Raw genomic sequence first — 14,252 nt, forward strand, 5'->3', positions numbered from 1 at the left:
TCGGAGCCACAGCTAATGCTATTTTTTTTTTGGAAATTGCTCTAAATTGAGATATTGATCAAACATCTAGTTTAACGGGTCATATTACACAAGCATTGTGCCTCCTTTTTTTTTTTCCCTTTTTTGGCAACAAAAAACCACCACCATATATATTTGAGTAAAGGCTTCGATTGACTAGATCTATAAATAGAACGATTGTTGCTTGCAAAAAGGAAATAAAATAGAGTGCTTCTTGCTTGGAGCAAAAGAGAAATAGACAACAATTTTGTATAAATGATTAAAGTTGTTGACTCAGATGAAGTAGACTTAAGTAGAATTGTCCATCCACTTTATGGGAAACTTAACTAAAAAGACTGTGTCAGAAGTAAATAAAAAATAGCAAATGTTAACATAATAAAGTAATTAATCAGGAATATTGTATGAACTGTAAGAAAGTTAAAATTATATAAGTAGGGTTGTCTAATAATGGCACATCAGTACATGGGATGATTGAATAGTTTCCCTTGTAACTTATATCTAGTGTAGAAGCTGTAACTAATAGGTTTATTACAGCTTCTAGTGTAGAAGCTTCTAGAAGCTGTAACTAATAGTTCGCCCTTATTGTAGTCTTACTTGATTTTAGTAATATCACAATTCAACATAGAAGCAACATCATAGAAGAGAACTTGTACATTGTTGCATACATTTTCATGCATAACTATGTGATCAACGAGCATAGTTGACATTTTTCCCTTTTTGGCATAATAGTTTTTGATATTGTGTTTTATGATAGTACAAGAATGTGTCCATCCCTCTTTTCGTTCAAACTATATTATTGCAATTGAGTCATCATTACTTAAGAGATGAGACTTTTTTTTAGCAAACATCGGAGTTGATTAGTCAATTAATTAATGGAGTTCACCGGTCCAACAACCCGAAACAAAAATGAACAACGTGATACACCTACAATTTACATCAAGATCCATCACAGTCCTCTAGCTTCGCCCTTTGAATCTAAAGACCACGCATGCATATACATTTTTTTCGATAGGAAATATATTAATATCGAAGGATACCAATTACATTTAGCCTCTGCAACAACGCAATGCCCTAAAATATTACAGATGCACACAGCTAAAAAAGAGAAAAAGAAAACTAAGAAATAAAAGTCCCGCTACAGCATCACAACCCTAGAAACAGTAATACAACCACCACAAAGACAACACCTGAAAATCAGATTCTTCAAAAGCGACGCCTCCAAGAAGGAAACAGTGCACCAGCGCCACCGTCGCCCGATCAAAGATCTTAAGTTTTCACCCTCAAGATAGTCTTCTCTCTCAAAACAAAGCCTTCAACAAGGACATTGCCAGGCACAACCAGTTAAGGCCAGACGTTGGATTTTCACCCTGAAAGGTAAGACTCCGAACTTCACATGTGCTGCCGCCCCCACTTCCATACCACTGTTGCTAAGTCCGGAACACCAAGCAAGCCCCTCAACAACGTAAAGGCTTGAACCTCAATTAGCTAGTCCTCCAATCCGGCCTTCATGATATTCTCTTCTTCCGACTTCACCATGGATCAGCTGTCACTTGGTGTCAACACAGAACAGAGCTTCGCGCCGCTCCCTCCAGACCAATTGGTCGGAACAAAAACATGGGTGCGCACGACCGAATACCACCGATCCAACAAACACCAAGTAATAAAAGCACGGTTACACTTGCCGGCGGCGCCTTCCGGAATTCAACACACCGGCCAGATCGCGAGTCCAGGCTTCCGGTAGGTCTTTCTCTTCACACAAGAGAGGCCCTAGGACCGCCGCCTTTATTCAGGTCGGACCCCCACGTCGGCGACCATCCCGGGATGGCCACTCCAACCCTCCACCGGCGACATCACCATCGCCGGCTTCCACGCTTCTCCATCTCGCCGCCGGAACGTGGTGATAGATCGAAGGTCGTCCCTAGGAACTTAGCGAGCTCACCAAGTAGGCATGCGACACCGGAAAAGCATTGGCGACAATCCTCTCTTGGTTGATGAAGAGCATGGTCTAAGCCATGGTGACAGGAGAATCCTCACATGCGCGTTGGCGGCCGCCTGCATCTAATAGGCAAGCGTGGCGGCGGCACCCTGGTGGATTCGTCGGCTGCCTGTTGCCTTTCCTTCACCTTCAAATTTGCGTGTTGCCCCCCCCCCCTGCTTGGCGGCCTGGATGGACTTCTCCTCCCGAGAGAGCAGCTTTTTCGGCAACTTCCCCTTCTTATTCTCGCCGGCAGAGGCGGAACGCTTTGAGCCTGCCATGGGGGCGGTATCATCGATGTCAGGCGCGACGAGGACGGTCTCGTCTATGGAAGGTTCCTCGGCATGCAAGACAGCCATTGTGGCGAGGGCCTCCATGGCTAAGTAGGGTTTTTGCCTCCGTCTGAATACGATGACTTCCGTGCCACTGATGGGCAGGCAATGTAGAAAGCGTCCACACCCATGGATTTTTTACCCTAAATTTAGACTGTGTTTCTATTCCCGCGGACAAGCTGATTATTTCGCGTCGAACCGGTTGGTTGGGTGCTGTATCGACTCTAAATGAAAAGCAGCAGTCTCCAAGCTTTTTTTTTTTTTGCGAAACACAATACACACATAGACGCTCACATATACGTGCATACACTCACCTCTATGAATGCACGCATGCACATCCTACCTCTATGAGCACCTTCAAGAGACTGCGTCCAAAAAATTTCATCGAACGGGTCTTGAGATTGATGAAGTCACCACAAACACCTCGCTGTAGATGGAACGTGACCTCCGACTGAATAATATTTCGCATCCAAAGTGCGCTGGGTTTGAATTCTGGTGCCCTCCTAACCACCATCACAGGTTGGTTCTCGGCAGTCCCCAAGCTGCATACATGGCGAGCTACCTATCCTATATTTCCACGCACATTTGGATCCCGTTCTATTACGCGATTCGATCGTACAACTCCTACAAATATGGGCGCATGAGCGCCTGAGCCAGCCTCTGCTCTCCTTTAGTTCACTGCTCCGATGGCGACCCGAGCTCTCCAGATGTTGGGGGAGGCCTCTCCGTGGAGCCTAGCAGGCGCGGCGGCGGCCATGGCGCTGCTGTGGCTGGCCGCCTGGATTGTGGAGTGGGCATGGTGGACCCCGCGGCGGCTGCGGCGGGCCCTTCAGGCTCAAGGCCTCAGGGGCACCCAGTACCGCCTATTCACCGGCGACGTGCCGGAGAACGCCCGGCTCAACAGAGAGGCCCGGTCCAAGCCCCTGCCGCTCGGCTCCCACGACATCATCCAGCGCGTGCAGCCCATGTTCAGCAACGTTATTAAAGAGAACGGTGAGAAATTCAGAAATTCTTGCTTTCCTTCTCCTTTTTTGTGACGTCCCAACCGATAGTGTTGGCATTTTGAACTTGGTATGACTGAAGTTTGGACTAATCGCAAATTACGAGTATGCATTAGGTTGGAGAAACCTGGGTCGCAGTCTTGCACACTTACAGTTCTGAGCTTTTCAAACGCTCTGAATTCTTTTCTCAGCAATATAATCTGAGCTACTGATACATAGCATGATGTACTAGACAGGAGTAACTAAGGAACCGTAAGGTGCACTTCGATTGCCATGTAACAAAGATCACTTTACAAATGCAGGAAAATTTTCATTCACTTGGTTTGGCCCAACACCAAGGGTGATGATTCCTGACCCGGAATTAGTGAGAGAAGTTCTGTCCAACAAGTTTGGGCACTATGGCAAACAAAAGAGCAGCCGTCTTGGGAAGCTGCTTGCCAACGGGCTTGCAAATCATCAAGGCGAGAAATGGGCAAAGCACCGGCGAATCTTGAATCCTGCTTTTCACAACGAAAAGATAAAGGTACTACTCGATGGGATTCTATAGTACTAGTTGCTTTCACTATTTTTCTCTTTGAAATCATCATGCCTAATCAATGATAATGCACTGTCTGGATAATGCTTCATTAATCACAGAGGATGCTGCCTGTGTTCGCTACCTGTTGCGAAGAAATGATTACTAGATGGGATAATTCAATGTCCACCCAAGGATCATCTGAGATTGACATCTGGCCCGAGTTCCAGAATCTTACCGGAGATGTCATCTCGAGAACAGCATTTGGTAGCAATTACCAAGAGGGGATGAAAATATTCCAGCTGCAAGGGGAGCTAGCTGAACGCCTAATAATGGCTTTTCAGACTATTTTTATCCCAGGCTATTGGTACGTTCTTCTCTTCTTGCACCAAAAAGAAGAAAAAAATCTATCAACTTGCACATTCGAGTGATTGCCAAGCACACATGTTTTTCTCATAAGAGTAGTTGTAACCTTCATATCACAAACTCATAGCACTCACAATTCATTTTTCTTCCCAAATGGAGCAGTACAGTGCATACAAAATCTGTGGTGTTTGATGAAAATTATGTAGTTTAGGCACATGCACTTTAACTCGTAGTGGTGCTGAAATGGAATCGGAAAATAAGATGGTAGACCTTTTCTTAAATGCAAGAACTTTGTTGAAGAAAATAGCAGACTAATGTAAAAAAAAATTACCTTTTGAATGTTAAACTTAAACAATAACAGTATAAAAATACTGTTGTGACGTATCAGAGTATTTGCAGGTTCCTACCTACAAAAAATAACAAAAGGATGAGAGCAATTGACTGTGAGATCCGCACAATTCTGCGAGGGATTATTGGAAAAAAAGACAAAGCTATTAAAAATGGTGAAGCCATCAGTGATGACTTGCTAGGATTGCTGTTGGAGTCAAATATGCGGGAATCCAATGGGAAAGCAGATCTAGGAATGAGTACTGAAGAAATAATCCAGGAATGCAAGCTATTTTACTTCGCAGGTATGGAGACAACATCAGTCTTGCTCACATGGACACTAATTCTGCTCAGCATGCACCCAGAGTGGCAAGAGAAGGCAAGAGATGAAGTGTTGTACCATTTTGGAAGAACAACACCTGATTTCGAGCACTTGAGTCGCCTAAAGATTGTAAGTTTGAAATATATATTCTGTCATTTCCTACTTCACAGATTGCAGTGGGTAATATAACAGCACAAGCAATACCCCCTTCATCAATATGACAATATAAGTACCAAGAATATAACATATAAGATTTCCGTAGTATTAAAATTGTACCACATATTTGCATATACATTTGAGTGAAAACAAATTCTCACAAATCTCTGACCGTGTCATTAAAAAGACTTTATTTGGAGCAAAACAGGAAGACATTGTGCTTTAAGTTCAGAAGGATTGGAGAAGGGATCTTTATCTTGTGGGTTTTATTTGCAGGTAACAATGATTCTATATGAGGTTCTTAGATTGTACCCGCCAATAACCATTCTAACGAGAAGAACATACAAATCAATGGAGCTCGGTGGTATCAAATATCCAGCAGGCGTGAACCTTATGTTGCCTATTCTCTTTATCCACCATGATCCCAATTTATGGGGAAAAGACGCGAGCGAATTCAACCCAGAGAGGTTTGCTGATGGCATCTCGAATGCAGCGAAGCATCCGGGTTCTTTCTTCCCATTTGGAGGGGGTCCTCGGATTTGCATCGGCCAGAACTTTGCTTTGCTGGAAGCCAAGATGGCTCTCAGCACCATCCTGCAGCACTTCTCTCTCGAGCTCTCGCCGTCCTATACTCACGCACCGTATACTGTGATAACCCTCCACCCTCAGCATGGTGCTCAAATTAGGATAAAGAAGATATGACCATGCTTCTCGCCGGGTAGTGAATTCGCTCACATTTTGTGTGTAGTTTATAGTTGAAGCCTGAGCTGAATAAACATAGCACCATGTCTAAATGTTGTATTGTTGTGTGTTTTTTGAAAGTTATGAATAAATTGAAATAGTACATCCAGTTTAACTACTCCAGAGTCTGCAACTGTCATCCAAAGAAAATCCTTTCATAAGGCTGCAGAAAATATGGCACTGAAAGCTCTCCCAAACATATAGGTTCTGCATCCACACAAAACGTTTGCGTAATAACTGTGCTCAACTTAAGGGCTTGCACACACGGGACACGGCAGATATTTGCATCGTCGTGTCAAACACAATCACCAACTCTATAAGTAAGATGGGTGTAGCTACTCCCAAAACACAAAACTGAACCTTGCTCATTTGGACAATAAATCGTGGTAAGGATGCACGGGGACGGGCAAGAGTTGGTACGAAAGGAAGTTTTTCAGCACCTGGGAAAAAAGGGGACAAAGATTTGGTAGATTGAGCCGTGTGAAGATTGTAAGGCCACTCCCAATTTTTGGCTCTTAGCACGGTAACCAAGAATCAATACATCGGCTCTGATTTCTATATATTCCTGAAAATGGCATTTATGCTTTAGCATCAAATGTTTAGAAACATTTTTCTCCGGGAAACTTTGGATGTGCATAAATACATAATAATTTAGGACGACGGTTGGGTCCACAATAGGTTTTCACCATCGATTCAGAGACGGCGCAGCCTAAGGGGGACATCATGCTGCGGGTGCAGTGTGAGGACGGTACAGGGCGCGTGCACGTAGGACGGCGAGAGCTCGAACGTGAAGCGCTGAAGGATCATGCTGATGGCCACCTTGGCCTCAAGCAGCGCGAAGTTCTGACCGATGCAGTTCCTCGGCCCCCAGCTGAAGGGGAAGAAGGCCCCTGGGTCGCTGCACGCCTTGGTCACGCCCTCTGCAAACCTCCCCGGGTTGAACTCGTTGGAGTCATCCCCCCATATGGCAGGGTCACGGTGGATGGACATGATGTTCAGCGCAAGCATCACGCCCGGAGGGTATGTGACGCCTCCCAGCTCTATCTCCTTGTATGTCCGGCGGTTAATGAGCACCACGGGCGGGTACAGACGCAGGACCTCGTTAAATACCATGGCAACCTGTCACAAATCAGCAGAAGATCAATGACAGAATCCGACCCAAAGAACTTTGCAATGGTCTAACTCGTTTTATATAGGCAAGCTGGTAAAGCTAAGTACTCACAATTTTGAGGCGGTTAATGCCATTTAAATCTGGTTTGTTTTGCCCAAAGACCTGCAGAACCTCCTCCCTGGCACGATCCTGCCACTCCGGGTGCATGCTTAGCACCACAATCGTCCATGTAAGCAGCACGGCGGTAGTCTCCATTCCTGCAAAGTAAAACAGCTTGCATTCACCAATTACATCTTCCATGGTCATCCCCTTGCTGGATTTGCCATCGGCATCGCTGTAATCTGTATTTGCCTCCAGTAGCAAGCCAAGTAGATCATCATTGTGTATCACTCCATTTTTCATAGACTGCTGTCTCTTCTCTATTATGCCCCTTAGCATCTGTTCTATCTCTGTATTTATAGCCTTCATCCTTCTGTTGTTTTCTGTTGGCAATAGCCTGAAAAGCGAAAAATATATTGTTGTTAGACTTCTTCTTAACTAATGAGATGAGGCAAAGCTTTGACTCCATTTCGGAAAAAAAATTGCTAGCTAGCTCTCGGGATAAAAATGGATAGTTTTAGAGAAGGAAATGGACACAAATCGAAAAGAGGTTTGTTCAGCAAAGTAAGTGGACATAACCAATGATACAGATAAGAAGCATTCTAGAGTACAGAATTCCATATGTGTGGGAATTATGTATTTGGGCAGAAAAAATAAAGAAGATGGGGATCGTACGAGAAGCCTGGGATGTAATTAGTCCGGAAAGATTGAATAAGGCGTTCTGCTTGCTCTGTTTGAAGGAGGAAAATCCGACTGCCTTCTTGGCTGGTAACGCCGAATGCAGCTCTTGAAATGACATCCCCTGATAAACTCTGGAGCTCTGACCAAACATCAAGCTCTATTTCTCCAACAGAAAGACTGGCTGAATTCTCCCATCTGCTAATTAGGTCGCTGCACGAGGCAGAGAATGATGGCAACATCCGCTACAATCAATTCCAAGAGAATGGTCAGAAGGTGAACAAATGTGCTCTGCAACTTTTTTTAGATATAGAGAGCAACATCAGCTGTAATCATTTCCAAGATAATGGTCAGAGGCTCAACAAATTAGCTCCATCCTAGTATAACTTTAAGTATAGAGCATGTAGTAACAAGGCAAACTTCCTCTTTTTAGTTTGAGCTTTGCATAAAAGGCTAGACTAAGATTATCATTCTAGACGAGGTAGGGACAAATAGACAAAATTAACAGCTCATACTCGGAATGAAAAATACACTACGCATTTGTTGCATTGGCAAACATAAATTTTACTAATACCTTTAGCTTTTCTGCATGAAAGGCTGGATTCATAATCCTTCTATGTTTGGCCCATTGTTCACCGTCAAGGGTTGCGAGCCCGCCAACAAGTAGCCGCGCAAGACGGACTAGCTTTGTTTTCTCGAAATGCTCAAATTTATTCGATAGAACTTCTCGAACCAATTCCGGGTCACCGATTGTTATTCTTGGGTATGGCCCAAACCATGTGAATGAAACCTTACCTGCATTTCAGTTAACAGATGAGAAGAGTTCACCTGGAAGGATTTCAAAACCAGAAGGAGCATGCAAGCTAGCAGTCTATGCCATGTACTCTAATCATCCTACAAGGTTTATTGGCAATTCAGTCATGGTAGTACGAAATAAGATGATTCTTTTCTGACAGTAACATGAAAGATAGTCCTTGTAATCAGAAGGAGAATGCAAGCTAGCAGTCTGCCATTTACTCTGATCATCCTACAAGGATTATTGGTAACTCAGTCATGGTAGTACGAAATAAGATGGTTCCTTTCTGACGGTAACATGAAAGATAGATAGTCCTTGTACTGTATTTGGAATCTACACAAAGCAGATGGCATCTGGCACAGGTGCATACCGTGGTCCTTCATGACACGGTGGAGGAGAGGCGCGACGCGCGGGAAAATGTCGTGTGCCCGATCCATGGGCACGGGCCTGGACCAGGCCTCCCCCTTGAGCCGCTGCTCCTCCTTGAGATCGCCTTTGAGGAATCGGTACTGGGTGCCCCTGAGGCCCTGGGCCCTCAGAACCCGGTCCATGCGCCTTGGGCTCCACCAGGCCCATTCAAGCATCTGCACTCCGAACCACATCATGGCGATGGCGGCGGCGCTGGCCAGTAGAGTCGACGGCGAAACATCGCGGAGTACCGCGGTGGCGGCGCCGGTGCCACCTCCCATTGCTTCTTCCTCTGGCTCTCTGGGCATCTCCAACCGGGCGACCCATCCCGCGCCCGCGCGTCCGGATGGGTCGAAACGGACAAAACCGCGGCCCAGCGCGCGGACCCATCCCTAAAACGGATGGCCGCGGCGTCCGGGATGACCCAAACCCGGCCCAAATCTTGGACGAGTTTGCGTGGCCGCGGACGCGAAAGGCTGGTCGCTCGCGTCCTCCCTTGTCCGCCCCTGGCCCGCCTGTCTGCCTCCCAAAACAGAAAACACTCCACTGTACTCCCAAAACCTAGAGATGGCCGACGAAGCGACTGCCGCCGCCACCGCCCCCGACACCACCGCCACCATCGAAGAGGAGGCACCCGCGGCCGTTGCCGCTCTGCGCCGTGGAGGCGGCTCCCGAACCGGCGGTGGCCGAGCTCCCCCCGGGCCGCCGACGAAGAAGGCGAAGGCCGAGCTCACCCCGGAGCAGAGGAAGCTCGAGAGCAGGAAGAGGGCGACCGGCGCAGCGGCGCCGGACCAACGGAAGAGGGAAACCGCTGCCGAGCCGGAGCGGCAGCGGGCGGCGGAGCAGCTTCTCCAACTCCGGACGGAGGCGAAGAGCGGTCTCCTTCAAGAGCAGCAGGCCATGCTATTTTACGGCCACCCGGCGCTCGGCCAGCCACATGATCATCCCCGGCACCGGCGCGGCCTCGGTGGGGAGCTCGGCCTCCTCCGTGACCCGGCCCCTTCCTCCAAGGTCAACCGCCCGCCGACCGCCCCTATTTGGGCACGAAATGGGGGCGCATGGGCGGCAGGCGTACTCGGTCACGGGATGGGTCACCGGAGGTGGGCGAGTCCATGACGGGGCCGTCACCTTCGTCCATTGACCTGAACCGTGCGCCGGCGAACTCCAAAGGCCCGAAGAACCCGGGAGCCGCTGCGACGTCCGGTGCACGCAACCTCGTTCGACGATATGTCGGCCGCGCGCGCGCGATCACCGTCCGCCGTGCGAGCCCCTCCGTCTTTCGCGCGGACAATGCCGACGACCCTTCCATATCCTTCGACACGGCGAGGCTCCCCAGCCACCTCCCATTGACACACAAGGAGGGCACAACCGCCTGTCCCGGCAGCATAAACATTGAGGAGGAGCCGTTGTTCGGTGAGGGCCTCACACAAGCCGCAGTCGCACAAGCTCGAGGTCGCCGGGTAAGCAAACGAACCGCCAACTACACGGAGAAGGAGGACAAGGTGCTCGTCGATGGATGGTTGACCATCGGGCAAGATGCGTTGACGGGTGCCGAGCGAAGGGGTCCGCATTCCGGCGCCGGATCTATGAATACTTCCATGAACATCGCAAATATGGACAGGAGCCATTTGAGAGCGACCGCAGCGAAATATCGCTCCAAAAGAGGTGGGGAGCAATTCAAACGGAGTGCAACAAGTTCCAGGCGGCGTATGAGCACGCGAGGCGGCTCCCCGTTAGTGGCATGGGTGTGAAGGACTTGGTATGATTCATAACCTCAACTTATTCATCCGATGTTTGCACATTTGTTTATCGTTGTTGTCTCGCTTTGCTCTAGGTGTGGCGAGCTTTGGAATTCTACAAAGCCAACAATGGAGAGAAGACCTTTGCCTTCCCTCATTGTTGGAAGGAACTCCACGGCACCCCCAAGTTCCGGGAGGGGTACGAGGGCTACATGGCGACCTTGACCGGCAACAATCCCGCCAAAGATGCCACGGTCATTGACCTTGATGGTGGGCAGCCTTGCGGCAGCTCCGCTTCTCGTGCAAGTCGTCCACGCGGCCACAAGTCAACCAAAGCCGACATGAAGCGTGATGCGTCGTCCATGCTATTGTATGGCACTTTGAAGGAGATGCATGCGGACAGAGAGGTGTCCACGGACAAGAGGGATGAGAGGAGGCGCCGGGAGAAAGAAGAGGACAGGAAGAAATTCTTTGATGTCCAGCAGAAGAAGCTTGAGATTGAAGAGGTCAAGGCGAAGACCAAAGCTAAAGAACTTGAGCTCAAAGAGAGAGAACTTGAGCTCATAGCAATGGAAAGGGCCAAAGAGGTGGAGCTGAAGGCGAAGGAAGTTGAGCTCAAACGCCAAGCCGAGGACAACCTCATCATGAACGCCGACTTGACCAACATGAGCGAGGCAAAGAGAGCTTGGTTCGAGAAGAGACAGAAGGAGATCCTCGAGCGCCCAAATTGAGTTAGACAATCTCAATTGCAATTTTTATATTTTTCTCAAACTATGACACATTTTATTTGATTTATCATGGTACATTTGATAATATTGTATGGTATTTGATAATATTTTATGTTTCCTATATATTATTTTATGTTTACGAGATATTATTATATATCAAAGTGAATTCGTGGCCGAGAGGACCTATTTTCCAAAGAAATAGGCCAAATGGCCAAATGGCCAAATGGGTGGCCGCTGCGTTGGGCGCAGGACGCGACCCAAACGGACGCGCGGACGCGGGGCTCCGTCCGCGCGTCCGCTCGGGCACGCAAACGGTCCAAAACGGACGGCCCAGCGCGTCCGTTTGGGTCGCCCGGTTGGAGATGCCCTTAATCGGTCAAAGCAAAGTTTCCTTGGTGGCAGACAGCAAGTGCTATATGCTACCAACCAATATTTTGTCTTCTACTAGCCCGTATTGGCCAAAGTTATTTTATTTCTAACAAGGGCAGCGCTGACCGGGTCGCCAGCCCTACGATGCAAATGATAACAACCGATCCGGGTCAACGCTCTCGCACCGAAAGAAAAATAGAAACACATCCATCGAAGAAAAGAATCTCCTCCTTCTCCGACCAGCAACACGCAGGTCAAAAAAAAAAAGACCCGCAACACGCAGACCATGTCGCGTCCCGCCGGTAGAACCACTGCGACTCCCACAGCACCGCCGCCAGCTCTGACAGCAACGTCATCCTCTTCGGCAGCGCCGCCTGCTCCGGCACCATCGCTGCCCGCTCCGGCAGTAACGCCTACTCCGGCAGCACCGCCGTCCTGGGCTTCTAGCTTCGCTGCCGGCTTGGCAGCAGTGCGCAGGCCTCGCCGGTCTCCTTCCAACAAGACGGCGCCCTGTTTGTAGCAACCGCCACCGGCGTTTGCAGCAACTGTCGGCGGCGCTTGTACAAATTCGCTGCCCCTCTGCCACCGATTGTAGCATCCGCCACGGCCACAAGTAGCAGCCGTCGCCGCCCTTTGTAGCAGACGCCCGCGCCCTTTGTAGCAGCCTCCACCGCAGAAGTAGCAACCACCGCCGCCGCTGCCACCATCGATTGTAGCATCCGCCCCCGCCACAAGTAGTAGACGTTGACGACAATTGTAGCAGCCGCCGCAGACGCCGGCGCCGGTTGCAGCATCAAATCGGCAAACGCCGGTCTCGCGCCTCGCAACTCCTTCGCCACCCCCAGCCATCAGCAGCGGCGTGGCCCCACTCCTCCGACGTCCATGGCGGCCTCAACCTCGCTCCCCCCGTACTCGTAGGCGTCGCCCGCGTCACTGTAGGAGAAGATGACGAGCTCGAGCTCATGGGGGCGGAGATTGGCGAAAGGAGATGTTGGGGTTTGGGCCGGCGACGTGTGGCTGGGCGGCGGCCGCGGCGCGTGGTGTGAAGTCAGTGCAAACTCTCCGCCGGGATCCAGTGTACAGCCAGGCGCACGGGCATGGGGGAGCTGCGCGGTGGAGAATGCAAACGGAAGAAGAAACTGTAAAGGGAAGGCCGGAAGGATAAGAGCATCTCCAGCCGTTGGGGCTCCCATGGCCGAAATCCGGTGCTGTTTAGCGCCGGATTGGACGAAAATTTGGTCCAGGGAGCGTCGAAGTTTCAGCAGTCTCCTAGGTAGACACCCGGGGTTCGGCGATTTTTTAAAGGAAAACATCCGTGGATACCAAATTTCGTGCATAATTCGGCGAATTTGACCAGTTTTGCCAACATTTGGCTTATTATTACAAATAAACGTTTACAGTTCAACAAAACAAGACAAGTTTTCAAAAAAATCAAATGAAAACTAGTTGGTGTTGCCTCGAAGCGTCCATATGTGCTCCACCAGATCATCCTGCAGCTGTTGATGCATTGTGGAGAACGTAACCCACGATGCCGGCACCTGGTGGTTAGGCTGTGCAAGAGAACCCTCTCTGTCATATGGTGCAACTAACTCGCTCGGAGGAACCGGATGCTTCCGCTCATCCTCGATAATCATGTTGTGTAAGCACACACAACAGCTCATCACCTCCCACAGCTGATCTTTCGACCAAGTCAAAGCGGGGAACCGGACTACAGCAAATCTCTGCTGGAGGACACCTGGTGCCGACCCACCACGGTGACCAATGACTGACTCAGCGTACAAGCGTCCAATGACCGACTCGGCGTACAAGCCGGACATGCAAGCTAGGATTAGCAGGTGCTCCTCGTCTTCGGCGGCGGCTGCCGTTTCTTCTTCAAGAAGCTCGGCGAACATCTGCTCCTCCTCCTCGCCGGAGTCCATTCTCGGCCAGGCAATTGGACGAACACCTGCCGGGTGTGTCGATGAGGAGCATCGCGAGGGAGCTGCCCGGCGGCGGAAAATAGGCAGAGGAGGAACGACGAGCGGTGGAATATAGGATGCTGGGTGGAGGAACAGCGGAGTTGACGCAACAGGCCGGCGGATTGGCGAGGGGTGGTGCCGGCAGCGACAGAGCAACGGGAGGGGAGGAGGGATTTGCATCGACAAAGTGGTGGGGTTCCTCTACTCTCTCGCCGACAGAGAGGGCCCGTCCCCGCTTTTCTCTCGTCCGGAGTCCCCGATAGGACCCCGGGGGGGCGGGGATGGCCTGGGCTCTCCGGACGGATGAAAGGCCTAATCCGGACGAAAACGAGGAACCGCGGGTGCGACTGGGCCGTTTTCGTCCATCCGGATGAAAAAAAAGGTGTCCTGGGGGCCTCATCGGGGAGATGGCTGGGGATGCTCTAAGGTTCGTGGGTCCTGGTCTCTCGCCACGAAGAAGGACGCGTGGCGCGCTGGGGATCCGGAGGATGAAACGCGAGCGATCGTGCGGGGGCATACAAGCGTTTTCGGCCATCTCCAGCGGCGCGACGCAACCGGACGCTGAGCGACCGTTTTCGTCCGCCGTGATCGGAAATGCGTCTGGGCCCTCCTCC

General features: G+C 49.9%; 2 protein-coding genes across 2 annotated transcripts; one reads left to right on the plus strand and one right to left on the minus strand.

The window, feature by feature from the left end:
* Positions 1-2,932: 2,932 nt before the first annotated feature.
* LOC124660235 (cytochrome P450 72A397-like) lies at positions 2,933-5,870 on the plus strand. Its single transcript, XM_047198027.1, has 5 exons — positions 2,933-3,318; positions 3,629-3,849; positions 3,963-4,207; positions 4,606-4,984; positions 5,288-5,870. Exons 1-5 carry the CDS (start codon positions 3,012-3,014, stop codon positions 5,711-5,713), a joined length of 1,578 nt encoding a protein of 525 aa, XP_047053983.1. The 5' UTR covers positions 2,933-3,011; the 3' UTR covers positions 5,714-5,870.
* A 506-nt stretch (positions 5,871-6,376) lies between these two features.
* On the minus strand, positions 6,377-9,152 carry LOC124662235 (cytochrome P450 72A11-like). The gene is made up of 5 exons (XM_047200095.1): positions 8,807-9,152; positions 8,215-8,435; positions 7,638-7,885; positions 6,975-7,359; positions 6,377-6,871 (listed from the first exon to the last, which is right to left on the minus strand). Exons 1-5 carry the CDS (start codon positions 9,150-9,152, stop codon positions 6,446-6,448), a joined length of 1,626 nt encoding a protein of 541 aa, XP_047056051.1. The 3' UTR covers positions 6,377-6,445.
* Positions 9,153-14,252: the final 5,100 nt, after the last annotated feature.

The sequence above is a fragment of the Lolium rigidum genome, chromosome 6 (genome assembly GCF_022539505.1).
Source record: "Lolium rigidum isolate FL_2022 chromosome 6, APGP_CSIRO_Lrig_0.1, whole genome shotgun sequence".
Lineage (NCBI taxonomy): Eukaryota > Viridiplantae > Streptophyta > Magnoliopsida > Poales > Poaceae > Lolium > Lolium rigidum.

Coding starts and splice junctions, on each gene's coding strand:
- LOC124660235 (XM_047198027.1), top strand. CDS start 3,012: ATGGCGACCCGAGCTCTCCAGATGTTGGGGGAGGCCTCTCCGTGGAGC. Junction 3,850..3,962: donor TTCACAACGAAAAGATAAAG/GTACTACTCGAT, acceptor CATTAATCACAG/AGGATGCTGCCTGTGTTCGC. Junction 4,208..4,605: donor ATTTTTATCCCAGGCTATTG/GTACGTTCTTCT, acceptor GAGTATTTGCAG/GTTCCTACCTACAAAAAATA.
- LOC124662235 (XM_047200095.1), bottom strand. CDS start 9,152: ATGCCCAGAGAGCCAGAGGAAGAAGCAATGGGAGGTGGCACCGGCGCC. Junction 8,436..8,806: donor CCGTGTCATGAAGGACCACG/GTATGCACCTGT, acceptor ACTGAAATGCAG/GTAAGGTTTCATTCACATGG. Junction 7,886..8,214: donor TTCATGCAGAAAAGCTAAAG/GTATTAGTAAAA, acceptor AATTGATTGTAG/CGGATGTTGCCATCATTCTC.